Consider the following 20,700-nt stretch of genomic DNA (forward strand, 5'->3'; position numbering starts at 1 on the left):
GCATACAACTGCGACCACTTGCCAGGATGTCCTGGGCTGGGACATGACAGCTGACCAAGAAGAATTCTTATCAGGCCAGCCCATCCCAGACCCACCCAAGGGGGCCAGAGTGTCACCACGATGGTTGGGTCCCTGGCAGAGAGCTCTCCTGTGGCATCCTGGGGCTTGGGGCCCTGCCCAGAATCATCACTGCTGAAATTACATTGGCACATCCACATGGGTTAGTGAGAGGAAGGTGAAATGCATGAGACAGGAATTAATGAAGACGTCCCTCTTTTGAGCATACATTTGTGCCCTTTAATAAATAATCCATTTAGCATGGAACCCAGTTTTGAGGGAGCTGATTAAAACTATACAGGCTTTCTGCAAGATCAGGTCTTTTAAATACTGAGTTGGTATTTTTTAAAGCTAAGCCAAACTTGAGTCAGGCCACATAGATTCAAACACTGGGCTCCTCACCATCCAGCCCTAAAACCATGGTGCCTCTCTGAGCCAGTGCGGCACCTGTAAAGTGGGGACAATGACCTTTGCCTGTCTCCTTCCCAGGCTGTCCCTCTTCTGGGGTCAAAAGAGATTGTGTGTGGACCCCCCTGCACACAGTAAGACCTTGAGTGACAGGAACAAGGGCCTGGTGCCAAGATAAGAAGCAATCACATTGCCCCCACCCCGGGCTGAGGGCAGAGTTCCTTCATGGGCCCCAGGACCAAAGTGACATTGGCTCCTCTTTCCTTTCGGCACAGAAACTGCTTCCCCAAACAGACAGCAGCCCAGGTGACCCTCAAAGCCATCTCGGCCCACTTTGATGACTCGAGTGCATCCTCGCTGAAGAACGTCTACTTCCTCCTCTTCGACAGCGAGAGCATCGGCATCTACGTACAGGAGATGGCCAAGCTTGATGCCAAGTAGCCGCCCTGCGCCCACAGGCGGCCACCATACTCACCAACGGGAATCAGGAGGATCAGAGTCACAGGAGCGGGGTTTTATCTTTAAAAGGAGAAAGGAAGGTTGACGGCAGGGGAGCGGAGGGCAGCGGAGAGGGAAGCGGGTAGCAGGAGCTGCAGGAGCAGGCCCTGCCCATGGGAAGAGCCCTCTGCATTTCTGTTATTTTATATTCTCGTTAAAAAAGAGCCTCAGTCCGTAATTAACCAGGTCTCCACCAGGGTTTTCTTTCTATGTGTTTTCTTCCTGTTGTTTTAGAACTTTTGAAAAAAAAAACACAGACTTTGTTTAGATTTATAGCATTGACTTTTACACACACACAAAATCCTTTCAAAATTCTTAAAATCTTCTGTTTCTCCTTTTTTTTTGCAAGGGAAGAGGGCGGAAAAAAAAGTGACTTGGGCTTTGTTGGCTGTCTGTATTCAGTGATGGGAGAGAAGAAAATTAGAAAGGCATCTCACTGGTGCTTTTTTCTGTTTTAGTGCCCCCACCTTTAACCCTATAATATCTGTAACTACTCTTAAAAAGATCTTGCTTCAGGCTTTTTTTTGTTTTGTTTTGTTTTTTTTAAAGAAAATGAAAGGAAAAAAAAATAAAAGATCCAGTGTCTTTCTTACAATATATTCTTTTATTGCAACTTTGTCCTCAGTTTGGAGAACTGTGTCCCCATGGATGGACACTTCTAGAATGTTATAAATAGAATAAGGCCTGTCACTACAGGACAGAGGCTTCCACCACGGCAGGCCCCGGGGCAGACTGCACGCAATGGCTTGTGTTTCTCAGGCAGCAGGTCCCGCTTGCAGGAAGGGAGCCTGGTTGGTTGTGGTCCGCAGGAATGGAGGCCTGGGTGAAGCCTCCATGGGGTGGCCATCCTTTGGGAGAGAGGCACAGTCTCTCTTAAGCATGGGCAACGGCATGGAACAGACTTGGGCCACAGCCCAGACAGGATAGACCACAAGACCCCAGTGAGGCTGGTATCCTAAGAATTCTGGCCAAGCACCCAGAGGTTACCATTAAAAGTAGGCAGGGAGAGACAGGGTGGGCCAGGGCGGGACCTGAATTTATTCAGATGAACTCATCAGCCACTCCTGCCTTAGGCTTGTGGTCCCAAATAGGCTTGTCCTGATTAGAAGTCCTCTCTCTAATAGAGGAGTCAACTTTTTATTTTTTATACCTTAACATCATTGTTGGCAGGCATTATTGCCACAAGGCTGAGCCTCCAGATAAGTGACATTGGGACTGGTCAGGAAATCAGAGGAACAAAACCACAGGGTTCCCACAAGGTACTCCTGCCCCAGCATCAGCTGGAGATTTGTCACAAATTTGCCCATGACGCTAGCCTGGAAGCATGCAGGGGTTCCCCTGCTGAACCCCAATCTATTCCCTGAATGTTAGCCAGATTGCAACCCATGAAAATGGTCACGTTAGCTTGGCTGCCTTTCCTTAAACACCCCCAGCAGCTGGTAGAACGGACTAACCAGGAGGGAAATTTCATCTAATGCTTCTTAAATATAACCTATGGTATATAATCAGGATCTAAAAATAGAAATAATGTTTCATGAAGAATAAAGATGGTATGGACTAACAGTTTAAAAATCAGGCTTCTATTAATCTGAGTGTTGCAGGATGTACAGGCCTCCCCACCCGCCATGTGATGGGAGAGGTTGGGATGCAGGCCATCCCTCCATCCCAGCCCTCTTTCCTTAGCTGGTCTTGAGCAGGCCCTCTTTCCTGCCCTTACAGATAGGGAGATGCTTCCTGCCACCAGGAGAGGGAGCTCTCTCCCCTACTCAGTGCTCTGAAAGCCACATACCGTGCATGTGTGTGCACGTGCGCATATGCACACACACACACATCCAAGAGGAGGCTGGGGTAGAGAAGGCAGGCTATGCCCTTCAGGAACAAGTGAACCCTTCAGCCAGCATGAGTGCAAGAACACCTTTCCAAACCCAGAAAGAGTTCCTTAGGGGTGTCTTTTTTAACATTAATATCCCTCTCCCTCTCCCTCTCCCAGTTTTTGGTTTTCTATAAATTGTATTTCTGGTCAGTACTTTACTGACATCTTACTCCAGGAAAAGAGCTTTTGCCCTTTGGCATTTGTCAAGTGGGTACCATCTGTCAGGAAATCTGATGCCCAGGCAGCGGTGGTACCTCTCTCTCGCCCGGATTCCCCATCAGGGTGGAGACTGTTTCATGGTTTTCCAGCTCGTGGAGACCAACAGGTCCCGGCTCTTGGCCAGCCGAACCATAAGCCGCCCCACGTAGAAGCCGCTGATCTGGCCCACGCCGTCATTTCTCCCCATGGCCAGGAGGAACGTCAGTGAACCTGTGGAGCAGAAACACGCACGCAGTCTAGAATCCTGCTCACTGTTCACGGGCCTGCAACTCCCTGGGCACAAACTCTTCCCGGGGCCTTCAGTGTCGGGGCGGGGAAATGCATATGGCTTTCAGGAAGTTGGCCAAGTCCCCAGCATATCTTCCTAGAGCTCTGGGTTGGGGTTGGGGGTGTGGGGGCGGGTTTCTATGCCTAACTTTGAGAGTGTGTTCTAGCGTTCAGGCATCCTAAAGTCCACAAAAGCTTCTCCACATCTAACCCAAACTCTCTTAAGACTGTGCCGCATGTGGGGTTCCTGACCTGGCTTGTAGGTTTTGAGGGGCCTCTGTTTCATGGAGTTGACAATATTGGCCACGGCGACGTTGGCGTGGAGGCTGGCATGATAGGCCATCTTGGGTTCCCTCACGTCGGCGCAGTCTCCAATGGCATAGATGTGGCTGTAACCTTCCACCTGGAGGTACTCGTTTACTCTCAGAGCGCCGTTGCTGGCTAGCCGATCACCTGCCAGGAAGAACCAGCCTGAAACCAAGATCCTGAGCTGCCGTGGCCACCTGAACCACAGTAAGGCCTGGCCATGGTGCTGGTCCGGCCACCCTCTAAAGACACATCCTCAAGAGCAAGTCTCCTTCCTGGTTTATTTCTGCCTGACCTCCCCACCTCAGAACGCTTCGTGCAAAGGTGAGGTTACAATTCTAGGGTGGAAACTGGTCAGAAATATTGGAAAGGGTCACTTCTTACAAAGCACTTGAGTCTTTATAAGTTACCACCATCAACAAGAATTCACTTATGATGATTAAGTGACAACCTAGGCAAGTCTTGGATTTCCTTCTGAATGAGGATCAGATTTTTTTTAAATAAATGCAAGGCTTTAATAAATGATAAAATTTTCTTTATAAGGGACTTAAACAATTTATCTTTGGAAATATAACATTAGGACCATTAGGTGTTAAGTCCTGGGATCTCTGTACATTTTAAGTCCTCAATCCCACCCCCAAACAGCCAGGACAGGTTTCTTTCTGGGATTGGATCATTCTTTTCCGCTAGACACACAACAGGAGCTTCTTATCTAGAAAGGTACTGGGGAGCATATGATGGGGACCTGGGGACACGCCCACAGTGGGGCCTGAGAAGGAACCACTGAGTCTCCAGCTCACAGGTGGAGCCATGGGTCCAGCTCCCTCATCTCCATTTTAGTTCAGTAGGTCAATGCTGAGCTTTAAGAACAAGAGGTTTCATTATTGCCCCCATTCTTCAAGATTGTTCCAAGCTCAAGTGGTCAAATGTCTGGGTCAGGATTTTGGGAGAGCGGCACCTATGGACAGAGAAAGGCCTGACCCTGGAATTTCCCCTGCATCTGCAGAGAAAAGTAAGTACCCAACTCTTTGGGACCCTATGGACTACAGCCCACCAGGCTCCTCTGTCCATGAGATTTTCCAGGCAAGGATACTGGAGTGGGCCACCATTTCCTTCTCCAGGAGATCTTCCCAACCCAGGGATCAAACCCGGGTCTCCTGCACTGCAAGCAGATTCTTTACTGACTGAGCTACAAGGGAAGCCCAGAGAAAAGTAGAAAAAAGCAGAGAAAAGTAACAGAAAGCAAATCATTCTCTCTGAAACCTGTTTCCATCTCTCACCACTAGGGGCGCGGGATCCGATTTTGGAAGAGTCTGGTCACTGGGCACCTTGAGCTAAGTCACCATCAAAACAGAAGAGGGAAGCACAGCAGGAGTGGACCCAAACTTGAAGTTTGATGTCACCATTCAGAAGACACCAAATGAGCCGTTGAGATAGCGTTGGGGTGGGGGGCAGAAAGCCGATTCCTGGGGCAGAGTCCTGCAGGACCTTCCCCAGGGGCTGGAGAGAGAAGAGGCAACCTGCGGAGGGGCCCTCCGCTCAGCCTCCCACTTACCAAACGCGCTGCGGTAGGCTGCACTGTTGATCTTGATACCGTTGCAGACAATCACCAGGTTGGCATCTACCTCCGTGCCTTTGTCCGTCTGCACCTTGATGCACTCGCGACGCTCGTTGACAGGCAGTGCCTCCAGGTTGCTCACTCGCTCGCCTGTCAGGGGAGGCTCGTTGACCAGGAGGCTGGCAGAGGGCAGGTGTGTCTCCAAGGCCAAGGCCCAAGCCAGGGCTGGCCTAACAGCTGGACACAGTGCGCTCTGCAGCCCTGAGAAGCACCAGCGGGACATCTGGTCCCAAGGGACCCAAGGGGAGGCAGGTTCCAAGAAGCAACTTGGGGGAGTGAGGTTGAGTTTCCCAAGAGGTTCTGCGAAAAGTTATTTGAGGAAAACACCTCCCTGAATGTGCGCTCCACTAGCCCAGCCAGGCAGGACGGGCCCTCCAGGTTTATCCCCGTCAGGGACAAGGGAAGCCGAGGGGTCCACTGTCCTTGCTGCCTGGAGGAGGGCTGTACAGCCACTTCCATGAAGCCCAGGAGCCGGGAGGGCTCTCACGGAGCACACACCTCACCCTCCCAGCAAAAGGTGAGAGGGTCGGGCAGTGAACTGGGGGGGTCACACCCCCGGAACAAGAGCCCCACCCTAATATGCTGGGTAGATCTCTTCCCTCCTGCTCTAGACAAAAGCCACACTCCACCACCCTTGAAAACTGAAAGTGTTAGTCGCTTAGTCGTGTCTGACTCTGCGACCCCATGGACTGTAGCCCGCCAGACTTCCTCTGTCCATAGAATTCTCCAGGCAAGAATACTGGAGTGGGTTGCTGTTCCCTTCTCCAGGGGATCTTCCTGACCCAAGGATCCAACCTGGGTCTAGATTCTTTACCATCTGAGTCACAGGGAAGTCCCACCACCCTCAAAATACAAACCAAAAACACCTCTTCTCTCCACCAAAGAGATATCATTGCTATGTTGTTGCTAAGTCACTTCAGTCGTGTCCGACTCTGTGTGACCCCATAGACGGCAGCCCACCAGGCTCCCCCGACCCTGGGATTCTCCAGGCAAGAACACTGGAGTGGGTTGCCATTTCCTTCTCCAATGCATGAAAGTGAAAAGTGAAAGGGAAGTCGCTCAGTTGTGTCCGACTCTTAGCGACCCCATGGACTGCAGCCTACCAGGCTCCTCCGTCCATGGGATTTTTCAGGCAAGAGTACTGGAGTCGGGGGCCATCGCCTTCTCCGAATTCAGGTCAAATCTTTTACGTGATTTTTAAACCATTCAACAAATGGGTCCCACCTGTACTCCATCCAAAGCAACAGCCAGGACAGTGCTGCCTCCACGACACAGAAGTCTGTCAGGACCGGGGCCTTGGCCCTGCCCAGACACACCTCCAGCAGGACAAGGGGCTAAATGGGCACTGAACAGAGAGCCTGGGCTGAGCGCGGCCACCCTCACTCGGACTGTGGGAAGAGACCAAACCTCTGCTGGGGAGAGGGGCCGGGCAGGAGGGGCCTTGCACGTACTCAGCAGCAGCTGCACGCCTTTCCGGAGCAGGATCTCCTTCACTTCCTGCCGGACACAGGGCAGGAGCTCTGTGTCTGCGAGGGCCATCTTGGAGTGAATGAGAGTGACCTGAGGGCAAAGAACCACAGGGCAAAGAAAAAACACTGAGTCTCCCCCTCACACAAAGAGGCCTGAAAACATAGCGGTGCTTCTCCCCCACCTCCTCCCAACTTCCAGTCTACAGGTGAGGAATCTGAGGCCCCAGAGAAGTAAGTGGCCCACTGGCAGACCAGTTATAAGACAGTAAGGAATCCGCCTGCTATGCAGGAGACCCGGGTTCGATCTCTGGGTCAGGAAGGTCCCCTGGAGAAGGGAATGGCTACCTAGTCCAGTATTCTTGCCTGGAGAATCCCATGGACAGAAGAGCTTGGTGGGCCACATTCCATGGGGTCGCACAGAGTTGGACACAACTGAACGACTAACACTTTCACTTTCAGACCAGTTAATGGTGAGCTGGGCTGGAACCCATATGTCCCAGACTAGAATTCTTTCAGATGTGCCAATGCTTCTTGACACATACCTCATCGAGCACCATGTGGAAAATGATTTTCAAGCATCCTTGGGCACCTACACAGTCTCTATGTAAGCCATCAACACTCTGTAAATCAGGCTGACATTTACACTAAAGCTAGTTCTAAAACTGGTGCTTCCAGGCATGTCTATTTGCTGCCTGGGTCAGTGCAGTGACGTGGAAGGCGGCCTGTAGAGATGTTCAGAGCAGACTGCCTGGGTTGAAATCCCATCTCAGATATCCACTCAGACACCTCCCAAAGACTTCATATGGTGGACAGTCCCACTCAGAGGAATTCTGTAATGATGAAATGACAAAGTAGAAAGCACATAACTCAGCACACGTACGTGTATACTCAAGTCATGTCTCTTTGGGTCCCTATGGACTGTAGCCCACCAGGCTCCTCTGTCCATGGGATTTCCCAAACAAGAATACTGGAGCAGGTTGTCATTTCTGCCTCAAAAGGATCTTCCTGACCCAAGGATTGAACCCGCATCTCCTGCATTGGCAGGTGGGTTCTTTACTGCTGAGCCACCTGGGAAGCCCCAACTCAGCACATACTGACTCCTTAATAAAGGGTAACTACTATTACTCTTACCTGTCTACTAATTATAAACATACAAGAATTATACTGAGTTATTTACTACTTCAGACCAGTCTCTACCCCATAAATCAAAATTAATCAACTTCTACATCAGTCACTCATAATAATTTCCAATAAATCATCAAAGAATAGGCATATAATTAAATTAGCCTATATTGATCTTACTTTTCAAAACCAACCTGCCTTTCTCTAGGGAAAAAGAACCAGCCACAGGCTCCATGTGGCTCCCAGAAGCTGATCTGGCATCAGCTACAGGCAAGCTCTCGCCTCATGGATCCATAATTGCTGAGCATCACTCAGCCCCAGGCTGAGCCTTTACAGCCTGCTGCCTTTCTCTCCAAGATGCCAGAAAGATGCCTCTATCCCTCCACAAACGGGAGCAGGGCCATGCTCTCGTGGGCAGAAAACAGTGCTGGCCAGTCCTTCCCCAGCAGGGGCTGTGAGGGGTGCACTGCAGGGTCCCCCTATCTGTCCAGGGAGAAGACTACTGTCTCTTATCCAGAAAAAGTGTGTTAGTGTTAGTCGCTCAATCATGTCTCACTCTTTTGCAACCCTATGGACTATAGCCTGCCAGTCTCCTCTGTCCATGGGATTCTCCAGGCAAGAATACTGGAGTGGGTTGCCGTTTCCTCCTCCAGGGGATCTTCCTGACCGAGGGATCAAACCCAGGTCTGCTGCATTGCATTGCAGGCAGATTCTTTACCGTCTGAGCCCCAGGGAAACGCGTCTCTTACCCAGACAAGACACTAATGAGGGAATCTGTGACCAAGCCGGTTGTCAGCCAAAAGAGGTAATCAAAGTTTCTATCACAAGGAGAAATTGCTGCAGGGCACATGGGAGTTTGTAATGTTTCCCCCCTGGGCTTGATCCTCTGGGTTGGCCTAGAGGGCAGAACCCGTCACTGAACGTTAGGGCACACCCTAGCTCTCCAGGAAGAATTCCCAGCAGAATGGGACTTTAGGGGGGCCCCTGTACAGAGAGCAAGAGATGGGAAACACCTGCTCCCACTTTATATTAATGGGACTCCCTTCCCAGGCCCTGAGCAAATTCTGATGTTCATTAGACAAAAAAGAAGCCCACTTTTGGGAGTTCAAACCCAAGGTCACTGGCCTACCTCTTTCTCAGGGTATTCCGTTTTAATCTCTGCTGCCATCTCCACTCCTGCAGAGCCTCCTCCCACCACCACAATGGACTGTGAGCGCTGGACCTGGAGAAGCAGGAGATGGAAGCATACCCTCAAGTCCACCCCACCTCTGGGTCCAGACTAGGAAGCGGGTTCCTTGACCAAGGAAGCATAGAGAACCCTTTCCAAGTTCAGGGTCCAAATAAGCTTCCTGGGGGTCAGGCTCTTGCTGGGTGTCTCCCTGCATTTCTTACTAAGCTCTCACTGCCTGCCCACCTTGCAGATAAGCAGATCTGCCTGAGTTCATAGGCTAGGTTCTTAACTTCAAGTCTAACATCTGCTCATGACTATGTGAGAAGTTCCCCAGGCCTCTCAGTGGCTTTGCAGAGAAGGAAAGGCCTGATCTCAGTCACACGGCTGCATGACCTTCTCTAGATCCCCATGCCTCATCTATTCAGTGGGGACAGACCCATTCCACCCACCTCTCAGGATCCCCGTGAGAACCAAGAGCATGGATCCAAGCCTGCTCTGTAAAACATATGCCCTGTACAAACAGCAGCCAATAGCTACACGAGCAGGTCTAGATGCCCATGTCCAAACTTCAAGACAGGTCCAAAGGTCTTCCCCCAGGAGCCTCTTTCTGGTAACTCTGCATCTCTACAGTGCTCCTGCAGCCCCAGACACCTTCTGGGGGCTCCCTGCTGCCGCCCCAGGTGTCCCACAGCTGTTTCACTCTCCAGGGCCCCTCCCCCAGCTCTGTCCTCAATCCCCGCCCCTGGCAGTGGGCAGCTCACCTGCGTCACCATGTCCTCATAGGCCTGGATGGCCATCTGCTGGCTGGAAACCTGGTTAAACTTGCCCGGGAAGAGCCCAGTGCTGCCCGTGGCCAGGATGAGATGTGAAAAGGGTAGGGCCTGGGAGGAGCAAGGGAAAAAAAAAGGTGAGGGTAGAGCGTGGCTTCTGCATCCAACCCCAGGCTCCACCAGGCAAAAAACTATTTCTGGGGAATAAGTAGGATTCTAGCTTCCAATGTGGAGTTAGTCTAGAATCTCCCTACTACTACATTTATTCTAGAAGAAACTTCCCCCATCCTGGCCAAAAGAAGAAAAAAAAGGGGGGGGGAAAGGAAATCCCTTGGGCTGGCCAAAAAGTTCATTCATTCGGGTCTTTCCATAAGATGTTACAGATTAAAATTGACAAAGGCAGAGCTGCTCTGATGGGAGGGAGACTGGAGGGTCTGTATCCTACTCAGCCCGTCACTCCCCCATGGAGGCCTGAGATGCCCTCAGGGACCCAAAGCCACAGGATAAGGAGGTTTTCTATCATCATGCCAAGCAGAGGTTCTATAGTCTTAAAACTGATTCAAGGAGGACTAATTCACAAGAAACCACACACTCATTAAAGACAGGAATTGGAGCCCCTTTGTCCAACCCCCACTTAGCTTTGACTAGAGCAGAGGGCCAGGCTGGAGGGGACCCTCCAGTGGGTGGGCAGGTGGCGGCTCACTGACAGATTTCTGGTCCCTTGGGGATCCACCAGGCACTGAACTTATGCCATGCTGAGGGGCACAAACTCCAGGAGGAAAACCTCTGCACCCCTCCCCCACCGGGTGATGTGGGATCGTAGCACCTACCCTTTGATTCCAGACAGCAATGGGGCCTCTGGGCTGGGCAAAAAAAACTGCCTGGGTCCACATGTTGGTGGAGTCTTTCCAGCTGTGGGGTCTTGGGCAAGGCTCTTAAGGTTGGGGTGCACCTCCCTCCCAGGGTCACATTGGGCATTAAAGGAGAATACATGAGGCTTCAGACAGTGCCTGGCATACAGGGAGGGCTCCAAAAATGTCTGCACCACTCTCCTGTGGCCGCTGGGGTCTGGCCTCGGCTCAGGAGGCATCTGCTATCTTCCAGGCACAGGGCAGGGATGAGGGTGCCTCGTCCCTGAGGAGACCAGCCCAGGTATCCTCCCACCAGCAACCGCATCCCAGGGGCCTCCTGAAGTCAGCTGAGAATGGTCAGCCCCTGCTGGACTCACCTGGCCATCCTCCAGCAGCACCGTCTGATTCTTCAGGTCTATCTCGACCACCAGGCCCTGTCTGAAGTTTTCCTTGAAGGTCACCGAGTAGGAAATGAATGTCTTTTTGGCAAACCCTGGGGAATGGATAGAAAGGAGGTTGCAGTATAAAGCTGCCCACAGGAGGCCAGAATAACTCAGAACCCGTCCTGAGCCGCATGCCAACAGTGACACCAGTGGTTAAACGACCCCTGGGTGGCCACTACACCCTAAAGCACCCAGTCTGAGCCCCAGGCCCTCAAGGAAACTCACACTCTGACCTCTGGGGCCTTCGTGTGGTAGCTGCTTAAGGGCAGGGACTTCACATTCCCCAGAGCTTGTCAATGGTGGAATTTAGGCACCTTGCCGTAAAGGGAGAAAACCACCCTCTGACCCACAGTGGTGAATAGGCCACTGTCACAAAGAATGCCCCAGAGAGGGGCCCCTTACCACTCTCCACGGAGGCCCGGAGGGCTGCCACGTTGTGGTGGAAGGAGTCCTTCATGTCCACCAGCACAAACGGGATGTTCAGTGCCTGCAGCTGGCTGGCGGCAGCGATGCCACCAAAGCCCCCGCCCACAATCACAACATGCACGGCTCCCGCGTCCATCGAGACCTGGGACCCCATCTCGGACTGGGCACTACTGGGATAGGAGGAAAGACCACATCAGATTCAGGGGGGCTCAAGGTTGAGAAGGCAGAGGTGGGCCCACAGCAAAAAAGGCCTCAAATGCCAAGACTTGATCTTCTGAAAGCATGCAATCACCTTTCAATGAGACTCCAGTTTTTGTAAAATTTGAATTAAATTCCAAAGGAACAGGGGGTATCCTAATTCCATCTCATCCCCCTAGCCCCCCAGTTCCCTTCTCCAAGGCATCTACTGTTACCAAGTTTATATGAATCCTTCCAGAAATATTCTGTGCACCTGCAACCATGATTATTATTTTTTTTTGCACACATGAAACAACTATTTTGCACTTATTTTCACTCATTAATATATTCATTCAGTCAATAATATCAATTAATGAACCTCTTGCTCTTTGATGTGTTCTGTGCTGTGGATGCCGTAGTCAGAGACAGACAGAAAGATAAGGCTTAGCCCTTGTAAAGGGAGGATTTCAAACTCAAAGGGCTGGTGGATGATGTGGGAAGCTGGGTGTGCACAGTACCAAGGAACAGTGGGTATGCCTCTGGGGAACTGGTGATCAGAGGCCACATTAAAGGAACAAACAGAATTCTTTAAGGAGCGCAGTAAGCAGACAGTGGCCAGGTTCCACCCAGCTCACAGGTCACCAGCTTCAGCCCCAGGTCTAAGGAGATCAGTTAACCAGTAAGACAACCAGCCTATAAAATAGGCTGCAGTGTGAGGCTATGACAGTGGGGTCAGGAGGAGGGGGCTGCCGGAACAGAGGAGGTGCAAAGGGACTGCTGGGTGACATCCCCCAGGAAAGAGGGGGCAGAAGGGAAGCTCTGCTGAGAGACGAAACAGTGCTGGTTAAGGACCAAGAAGGAAGTCTGCGGGTGAGAAAGAGGCTGGAGAAGCGCTGATCATGAGGGCTTCAGGGAGAGCGGCAGGTGATGCCCAGGAAAGGGGACCTGCAATCAAAGAGAGCATGTGCAAGGAAAGAGGGCCAGGTCTGCAGGCCAAGTGCGGCCCAGGCTCACACACACGCATGAGCACAGCAAGGAGGAGTGGAGAGGAACCAGACAGACAGCAAGCTGCCAAAAAGCGATGCAGAAGCGTGTTCCGGCCCACCTTGTACCCTCAGGCAGCACTGCAGGCAGCTGGAAGGCCACCACTCTGCCCTGCATCGTCTGTGTGGTCTGGGGCACAACACCTCCCCTCTCTGGGCCTTCATTTACCCTCTGTAATGGGAGGGCCAGCCCGCAATGTCCTTGAACAGTAGCTTTCCAAGACACGGTGGTCCCCAGATCTTCTCACACTTATGGGGGCAGCTTATGGTTGGACCTCCAGGCACTGTTGCCATTGGTATTCAAATACACACTAATTTCTCTTCTGGGGAAGTAAAAACCTGGGTGAGGGAGGGCAGATCTGGCATAGGACATTGGAGGGAATTTTTAACTTTGCCTTTCATTGACTAAATGGTCCCCAATGTGTTGAAACTTATGCATTCTACCATTCTTTTTAATTATGACTTTTTTAATTGGAGGAGAAATATCAATAACCTCAGACATGCAGATGACACCAACCTTATGGCAGAAAGCAAAGAACCAAAGAGCCTCTTGATGAAAGTGAAAGAGGAGAATGAAAAAGTTGGCTTAAAGCTCAACATTCAGAAAACTAAGATCATGGCATCTGGTCCCATCACTTCATGGCAAATAGATGGGGAACACAGTGGCTGACTTTAATTTTAGGGGCTCCAAAATCACAGCAGATGGTGATTGCAGCCATGAAATTAAAAGATGCTTACTCCTTGGAAGGAAAGTTATGACCAACCTAGACAGCATATTAAAAAGCAGAGACATTACTTTACCAACAAAGGTCCATCTAGTCAAGGCTATGGTTTTTCCAGTGGTCATGTATGGATGTGACAGTTGGACTATAAAGAAAGCTGAGCACTGAAGAATTGATGCTTTTGAACTGTGGTGTTGGAGAAGACTCTTGAGAGTCTCTGGGACTGTATGGAGATCCAACCAGTCCATCCTAAAGGAGATCAGTCCTGGGTGTTCATTGGAAGCACTGATGTTGACGCTGAAACTCCAAAACTTTGGCCACCTGATGCAAAGAGCTGACTCATTTGAAAAGACCCTGATGCTGGGAAAGATTGAGGGCAGGAGGAGAAGGGGATGATGGAGGATGAGATGGTTGGATGGCATCACTGACTCAGTGGACATGAGTTTGGGTAAACTGCGGGAGTTGGTTTTGGACAGGGAGGCCTGGCATGTTGCGGTTCATAGGATCGCAAAGAGTTGGACACGACTGAGTGACTGAACTGAACTGAATTGCTTTACAATATTTTATTGGCCTCTGCCATATGTCCACATAAATCAGTTTTACAAATGAGAAACTGGCAGGGCTGGGACCAAAACAAGCCCCCCAGCATGTATTATCACCTTCACGGTCCCAGGCCCTCAGAAAGGTTGTCTAGATATAGCCCGAGGAGTGTCCATCAGGCTGAATCTGTCAACTGGGCCAGGACCCAAGAGGACCCCAGGGACCAGCCAGGGACAGAAGCAGACACCAGGAGCTGAACACCAGGAGAAGGGGGCCTGGGAATGTGGCAGGTGGTCAGGCAGGCTATGGAAGGGGTACATTTCACCTGCCCCCTTCAACATGGCCCCCCTCTGTGCCAGCCTGCCCTTGGGGCCAGCAGCCAGTGAGGAGGTCAGAGAACCACCCAGAGAGCTCTGCTTCCAAAGCCAGGGGATCATAGGACTAAGAGAGGCTACCAGCTTGTTGGGGAGAGGGGTCCACCATGGGCCATCCAGGGAAGCTTGAGGTGGAGCCTTGAAAAACAGCTGAAGCCAGGGGCCTTCATCACAGAGAAAACAGCTTAGGCCAAGAAGTCCAGTGGCAGGAAGGGAGAGGGTGTGAAGGGTTCAAGGAGCAGGTTTGGGCAGCCAGGAAAGCAGGTGACAGGGCCCAGCACACACAGAGGACTGTCATGTCAGGCCAGTGTCTGGGCCTACAGGCTGCCCTGAGGTCCTCACAGGGAAGAAAGCCCCGTGAGCCCAGCACAGGCTGGACAGGCAGTGAGTTAGTCAAACGAGTTGAACTCCTGCTCCCTCAGCGCCCCCGGGATCATTAACTGGATCCCCGGAGGGCAAACCCTGGCCTCGCCCAACTAGGCACAGCCCTCAATAAATGTAAACTGATTCTCTAGATGTCCAGGTCCAGAGTGTGGGGCCTGAGCACACACCCAGGCCCAGGAAGGGCTGCCATAGCCGGGTTGGGGAGGGGAGGCATTTCTGAGCCACAAGCTGCCTGAGGCCCCTCTCCTGGAATCCGCCCTTCTCTCTCCTCCACTGACCCCTGACACACCCACTTGCGGACAGGGGGCCTGGCAGCACTCCAGCCCCATTCCACCCTTTTCCTCGGCAGCCTCCCTCGCCCAACACTCTTGGACACCCTCCTTTCCCTTGGCTCATCCAATGCCAATTCTCACCTGGGCCCAAGGACAACTGGACTCCCCTCTGATCAGCCATGACCTACTTTTCCAGACACCTAAACCCTTGGCTTAAGTCACGGATCTGCACTCCCAGGCACACAGCCTGTAGGCGCTCAGAAAGCAAGTTGCAATTGGTGATGTTGAACTGTAGGTTCTAATGTAGTAGCAGTGCTGGGCAAACAGCTTCAACCAATGGGCAACTCCATCAATCAATGGAAACCTCCACCAATGGGAGATTATAGGCTACGCTATTATACACCCGTACGATGGAATATTCTGGAGGCAATTTTACAGTGGAAGATTTTTTACGCGAAAAGTTTGTTCATGATTCATTTGCACCCACAGATTATACAAGACCAAGAGAGAACCATAACATAAACTATGGTCTCTGGGTGATTATGTCAATGTAGGTTCATCAAATGTGACAAATGAAGCACTCTGGTGAGTGATGTCAATAATGGAAGAGGCTATGCATGTGTCGGACAGAGGGCCTATTGAAAATTTCTATGCCTTCCACTCAGTTTTTCTGTGAACCTATGACTACTCTAAAAACATCATAAAGTCTTAAAAAAAAAGCTTGTCCATGAAAAAGTTGGACAATAGAACAGCACATAGAGCCTGATCTCACTTGTGCACCACCAAGCACAGGGACCTAACTACACCTACACACATACACGGAACGATGACAACAGCAGGCATCACTGAGCTTTCAGCAACATCTGTGCATTCAGTAGCAGGGGTCCCTCTTCATTTTGGCAAGAACTTCAGGAACTTGCCCAAGATTAATCCTCAGCAATTTGACCACATCTGCACTCTAAACCTAAATGCTAACAGTGCTTGCCAGATGAAGTTTTTACTTTCTTCTTTGAGCTTTTCCCCTCTTTTTTGGTATTGTTTGAATATTTTTAAGCGAGTATGCCACTTTACAGAAATAATAAAGTTTTAAAGACAGAGCAGGCCTCCTACCACCTAATTTTCTAAATTGAGATATTTGGGGGATTTCTCTGGCAGTCCCTGGACTCTGCACTTTCACTGCCGAGGGCCCAGATTCAATCCCTGGTCAGGGAACCAAGATTAAGTAAGCCATGCGGTGCAGTGAAATGTTTTTCATATATTATGAAATTCACTATCTTCGAGTGTACAACCCAGCGGATTCTAGTACATTCGTAAAGTTGTACAACTGTCACCACAATCTAATACCAGAACATGTTCATCACTACTCTCCCTAAAAAAGACTCCATATCCATTAGCATTCGTTTCTCATTCCTTCTTTCCTCCAACCCCTGTAATCATTAATCTTTCTGTCGCTAAAGATGTGCCTATTCCATACCTTTTGCTTCTCGTTTCTTTTGCCTTGCATGGTATTTTCAATATTCATCCAAGCTGTAACTTGTATCAGTATTTCATATTTTTTTTTATGGCTGAGTAATATTCTATCGTATGGAGATAGCACACTATGTTTATCCTTTGGTCCACTGATGGACATCTGGGTTGTTTCCCCCTTTTGGCTAAAGTGAATGATGTTGCTATGAATGTATAACTCTGCATGAACAAAAAAATTCTGTTGAGTATATACCTGTGAGTGGAATTGCTGGGTCCCATGGTAACTCTAGACTTCACTTTTTGAGGAACTGCAAACCCACCATCTGATTTTACTAATCATCAAGCCAAGAGAATGAGCACAGAGGATCTTAACGGAATCTTCCCAGATGCAGAAATGTCAGCATAAAAGAAGGTCCAAGAGAACAGATGCTCCCTGTCCAGCAGCTCCTAAGAAATGCTGTCTTTGCCCCTTCCCCAACACGCACACAGTGTGGTTTATACTCAGATTTTCTCAGTAAATCCTGTTTCCTCTGCCAAGGACACTCAGCCTGATCCCAACGGGACTCTTCTGCAATAAAACAAAGGGCTGTTAGGAATCAACTGAAAAACAAGGAAGTTACGTTTTGGCCAAAGCTGTGAAGAGGTCACGCCTCAGAAGACACACAGCGGGAACCATGTGGGCTCTGATCAAAGGGTGGATATCACCCCAGAATTGTTTCATAGAGATTACAAATAAAACCCACCGCTTTCGAAAGCTCACTGGTTATGCCCAAGGTAGATTCCATAGCCATTTCCAGAGTGGCTGACCTGGATGAGAGGGCCTAGCGTGCGTGTGTGCGTGCGTGCTAAGTTGCTTCAGTCATGTCTGACTCTTTGAGACTCCATTGACTGTAGCCTGCCAAGCTCCTCTGTCCAGGGAGTTCTCCAGGCAATAATACTGGAGTGGGTTGCCATTTCCTTCTCCAGGGGATCTTCCTGACCCAGGGATCGAACCTGCATCTCCTGCATTGCAGGTGGATTCTTTACCACTGAGCCACTGGGGAAGATCTGAAAGGGCCTACAGAGTGACTCAAAACACCATAAACATACCCCTCCCCACGGGAGAAGGCAGAGGGGTGAATGGCCTCCCTTGCTGGACACCAGGGCCCAGGCTGAGAGTGGGCACTCCACAGTCAGCTCCTCAGGAAACAGATGCAGAACAAAACCCCAAAAGACAAGTTTCCAAAAGGGACTCAAAGTCTGAAGAAGGGGTTGTCGTTTCATGTCCCAGGAGAGGGCATTTTTTGGACAGACAGGTTCCTTCATGTGTCATATAGCCGCTGGTGCCAAAACCCAGGGCACACAACTTGTACAGTCTCCTGGGAGCCAGTCACTTTGTGGTTCCCTTAACATCCCCACAGTCTGTGCCTGGACCCTGGCTTCCTCATTTCACCACCAGACACAGAGATCAGGCTGGCCCTGGAGCATACCTGCTCTGCCCAGCCCCTCACTTACCTGCTGGATAGTCCTGAGCAAAGGCCCATCCAGCTGGGCCTCATCTACCCCTCTGAAATAGACCCTCCAAATGCGAGGTTACTGACTACTCCTTGGAGGCCTCTGAGAGCTTGGGGGCACTTACAACCCAAGGAGGCCTTCTTGATGTTTTAACACATTTACATATTTTGAACACAAAGTGCAGAGCTGGGACAAGTGGAAGCCCCTTCCCAAACTATGTCTGAACCTATGCCCTGTGCCTGCCCTGCTGTGGGACCATCAACTCCCAAGCGCCTTGCCCCTCCCAATCTCATGGTACAATCAAGGGGCAGAGAGAGTGTAACCAGAGGGGAAAGACAGGGTATATTTAATGGGTGCTTTGAAAGAAAAATACCAGACATCAGGCACCAAAAGCAGCTCCTGCTGGATCAGGAGTTGCTGGACCCCGCCGGCCCATCCGAGTTACTTGAGTCACCTTTGGCCTTAGTTTCCGGGAAAGCTGGAGCTCCGTGGAGAAACGGACCTCCCAGTGCACCCTGGAGCCTGTGAGCACTGGGTAACCCCCGCATTTTCCTCCTGACCCTGAGGCTTTGCTCCTGCCTTGTGACACCGGCTTCAGTCCGCCCACGGCGGCTTCCACCATCTAGGCGCGACCCTCGGAGCCCTCCCGGGATGGGCGAAGGGGGAGGGTGTCTGTCTTACTTGGGAAGACTTAGCACGGATCTCCAGGGTGCAGGGTGAACGGGATGACAGGCAAGTTTGCTCCATCCTCGCTGGAGCAAACTTCCCCCTTGACTTTTGGGGGACCTGGGGGGCGGCAGGCCTGAACCCCGCTTCCCATACAGATCGCCCTCTCCTCCCGAGGCCACATCGGGCGCCCCGGCCCCCGACGCTGTTCCGGGCATCTTGGAGCCCAGCAGGTGCGGGGGTCCCGGAGAGCCCGCCCGGCGCGCCCCTCACCTGCAGGAAGCCTCTTGACGCTCCCGCTCCCGCCAGCAGCTCCCGTTGTCGCCGCCCGGCCCGAGGCCCCGCCCGGGCCGGCGTGACTCGGCGCGTCCGCCCTCCAGCCTGGGCTGTGCCCCCGGCGGCCCCCCGGGGAACTGCAGCCGCCCAGAAGTCAACCGCCCCAACCGTGTGCCCTTGACCCCTGCGGCTGAGGCCGCCCGCGCTGCGCCGGCCCGGCTCCCCTGCCGGACCCCCTACCAGTCGTCGTTCCTTGGAGCTCGGGCTCCGACGCAGGCTATGGGACCTCGGCGGCGCGGATCACCAGCCTTCTGCCCTGGCTTAGGTAACAAGCTGAGCACCTAATCCATGTCTGGTATTGTGCTAGGTGCGCGGGGTGGGGACGAGGGGTTGTAAAATGTAGAACAAGACAGGTATGGTTTCTGCTTTCCTCGAGGTTGATAGTCTGGGGAAAGATACTAAGCTGCAAAAAATAAAAAATTATATATATATACATATATATATGTGTGTGTGTGTGTGTATATATATATATATATGTATATATATATATATATATATATCACTAATTGCAGTAAGAAAGACTGGGGGCAAAAGAAGGGTGCCAAGGCCTCTCTCCAAGGATAAGTTAGCCCTGGGCAGAGAGGAGCCAAGTATACTCTGGGTGTGCAAAGACCGAGGCAGGATAAAGAACTGACAATGGGGGCATTGCAGGGGAGCTTGGGGACAGAGCAGCCCAGCGTGGCAGGATGGCACAAGCCTCCAGGCCCTGGTGAAGACTGTCCAGGGCAATGGGGAGCCACTGCTGGGTTTGTTTGTTGGGTTTTTTTTTGGTGGGGGGGGGGGGATTGGTTTGGTTTTGGTTTTGGTTTATTTTTGGTCACAGCATGAGGGATGTTAGTTCCCTAACCAGGGATCAAACCCATGCCCCTGCAGTGGAAGCGTGGAGTCCTAACCACTGACCACCAGGGAAGTCCCACTGCTGGGTTTTAAGCAGAAGAGTGAGGTCTGAGTTATGTTGGAAGGTGAAAAGATAGGGGAATGAAAGGCTGCCTGAAACTGGGGGAACTAGGAGGAGAAGAGTCCAGGGGTAAGAAGAAAGTGGTTGGACTCAGATCTGTCAAGAAATATACTGATGCAAACTGGAGGTAGGATCAAGCCAATGTGGTGACAGATAAGCCATCTTCTGGAGAAGGAAATGGCAACCCACTCCAGTGTTCCTGCCCGGAGAATCCCACAGACAGAGGAGCCTGGCAGGCCACAGACCATGGGGTCGCCAAGAGTCAGACACGACTTAGCGAAATGGCAAAGCCATCTTCATCTATTTAATGCAAATATTAGCACTAACACGAAGCATTGTAGAAGAGTTGATGGGAAAAAAAATAAAGAAAAGGTTCAGTGAGATCATTTGTGTGACGTGTGTTAGTATGTTGCCTGGCACACAGCAGCAGAGTACAGAGCAGCCATTTATTACAGCTCTTTGATATAAGGAAATTAGGTTGCCCAAGGCTATGACACAGAACACTGGCAGCTTCCTCTCTCCCAGCCCGGTGCTCCTTTGAATAGTACCCTTTATTGCCTTGGTTTTCGTGACTGTTTATGCTAGAAGTAAGCATTTCTGTACCTTTTCCAAAAGCTGTGGTCAGAGGTCTTGTTTTCAATACTCCTGGCATAGGGAGTGTTGTGAGCAATTCCATCTAAAGGATGCTGGTACCCAGAATCATCTCAAGGTGGAGAAGAAGCTGGCATCCTCCCATGAACATCCCATGCTCATTATTAGCCCACACACC

The 20,700-nt window shown here is 51.1% G+C and overlaps 2 protein-coding genes across 5 annotated transcripts in view; one reads left to right on the forward strand and one right to left on the reverse strand.

Moving 5' to 3' along the window:
- Window positions 1-1,560, forward strand: part of LOC113885246 (core histone macro-H2A.2) — a 53,017-nt gene extending 51,457 nt beyond the window's left edge. For both annotated transcript variants that reach the window (XM_027530387.1, XM_027530386.1), the window contains one exon: window positions 741-1,560. In XM_027530387.1, coding sequence (XP_027386188.1) covers window positions 741-906 — 166 coding nt within the window. In that variant the 3' untranslated portion in view covers window positions 907-1,560. The remainder of the gene's footprint in view (window positions 1-740) is intronic.
- Window positions 284-19,015, reverse strand: AIFM2 (apoptosis inducing factor, mitochondria associated 2). 3 transcript variants are annotated; one of them, XM_027530385.1, is made up of 10 exons: window positions 18,911-19,015; window positions 11,475-11,668; window positions 11,007-11,122; window positions 9,770-9,889; window positions 8,967-9,059; window positions 6,698-6,806; window positions 5,184-5,336; window positions 3,575-3,775; window positions 3,091-3,265; window positions 284-1,199 (listed from the first exon to the last, which is right to left on the reverse strand). In XM_027530385.1, the coding sequence occupies exons 2-9, from the start codon at window positions 11,650-11,652 to the stop codon at window positions 3,114-3,116; spliced, it is 1,122 nt and encodes a 373-aa protein (XP_027386186.1). In that variant the 5' UTR covers window positions 11,653-11,668; window positions 18,911-19,015; the 3' UTR covers window positions 284-1,199; window positions 3,091-3,113. The 3 variants fall into 3 exon arrangements, with proteins under 3 accessions (XP_027386186.1, XP_027386184.1, XP_027386185.1); XM_027530383.1 differs by lacking the exon at window positions 284-1,199 and adding an exon at window positions 1,549-1,811; XM_027530384.1 differs by lacking the exon at window positions 284-1,199 and adding an exon at window positions 1,549-1,811 and having other exon boundaries at window positions 11,475-11,665; window positions 18,911-18,998.
- Between the last annotated feature and the right edge of the window lie 1,685 nt (window positions 19,016-20,700).

This window comes from Bos indicus x Bos taurus, chromosome 28 (genome assembly GCF_003369695.1).
Source record: "Bos indicus x Bos taurus breed Angus x Brahman F1 hybrid chromosome 28, Bos_hybrid_MaternalHap_v2.0, whole genome shotgun sequence".
In the NCBI taxonomy this organism is placed as follows: Eukaryota; Metazoa; Chordata; class Mammalia; order Artiodactyla; family Bovidae; genus Bos; species Bos indicus x Bos taurus.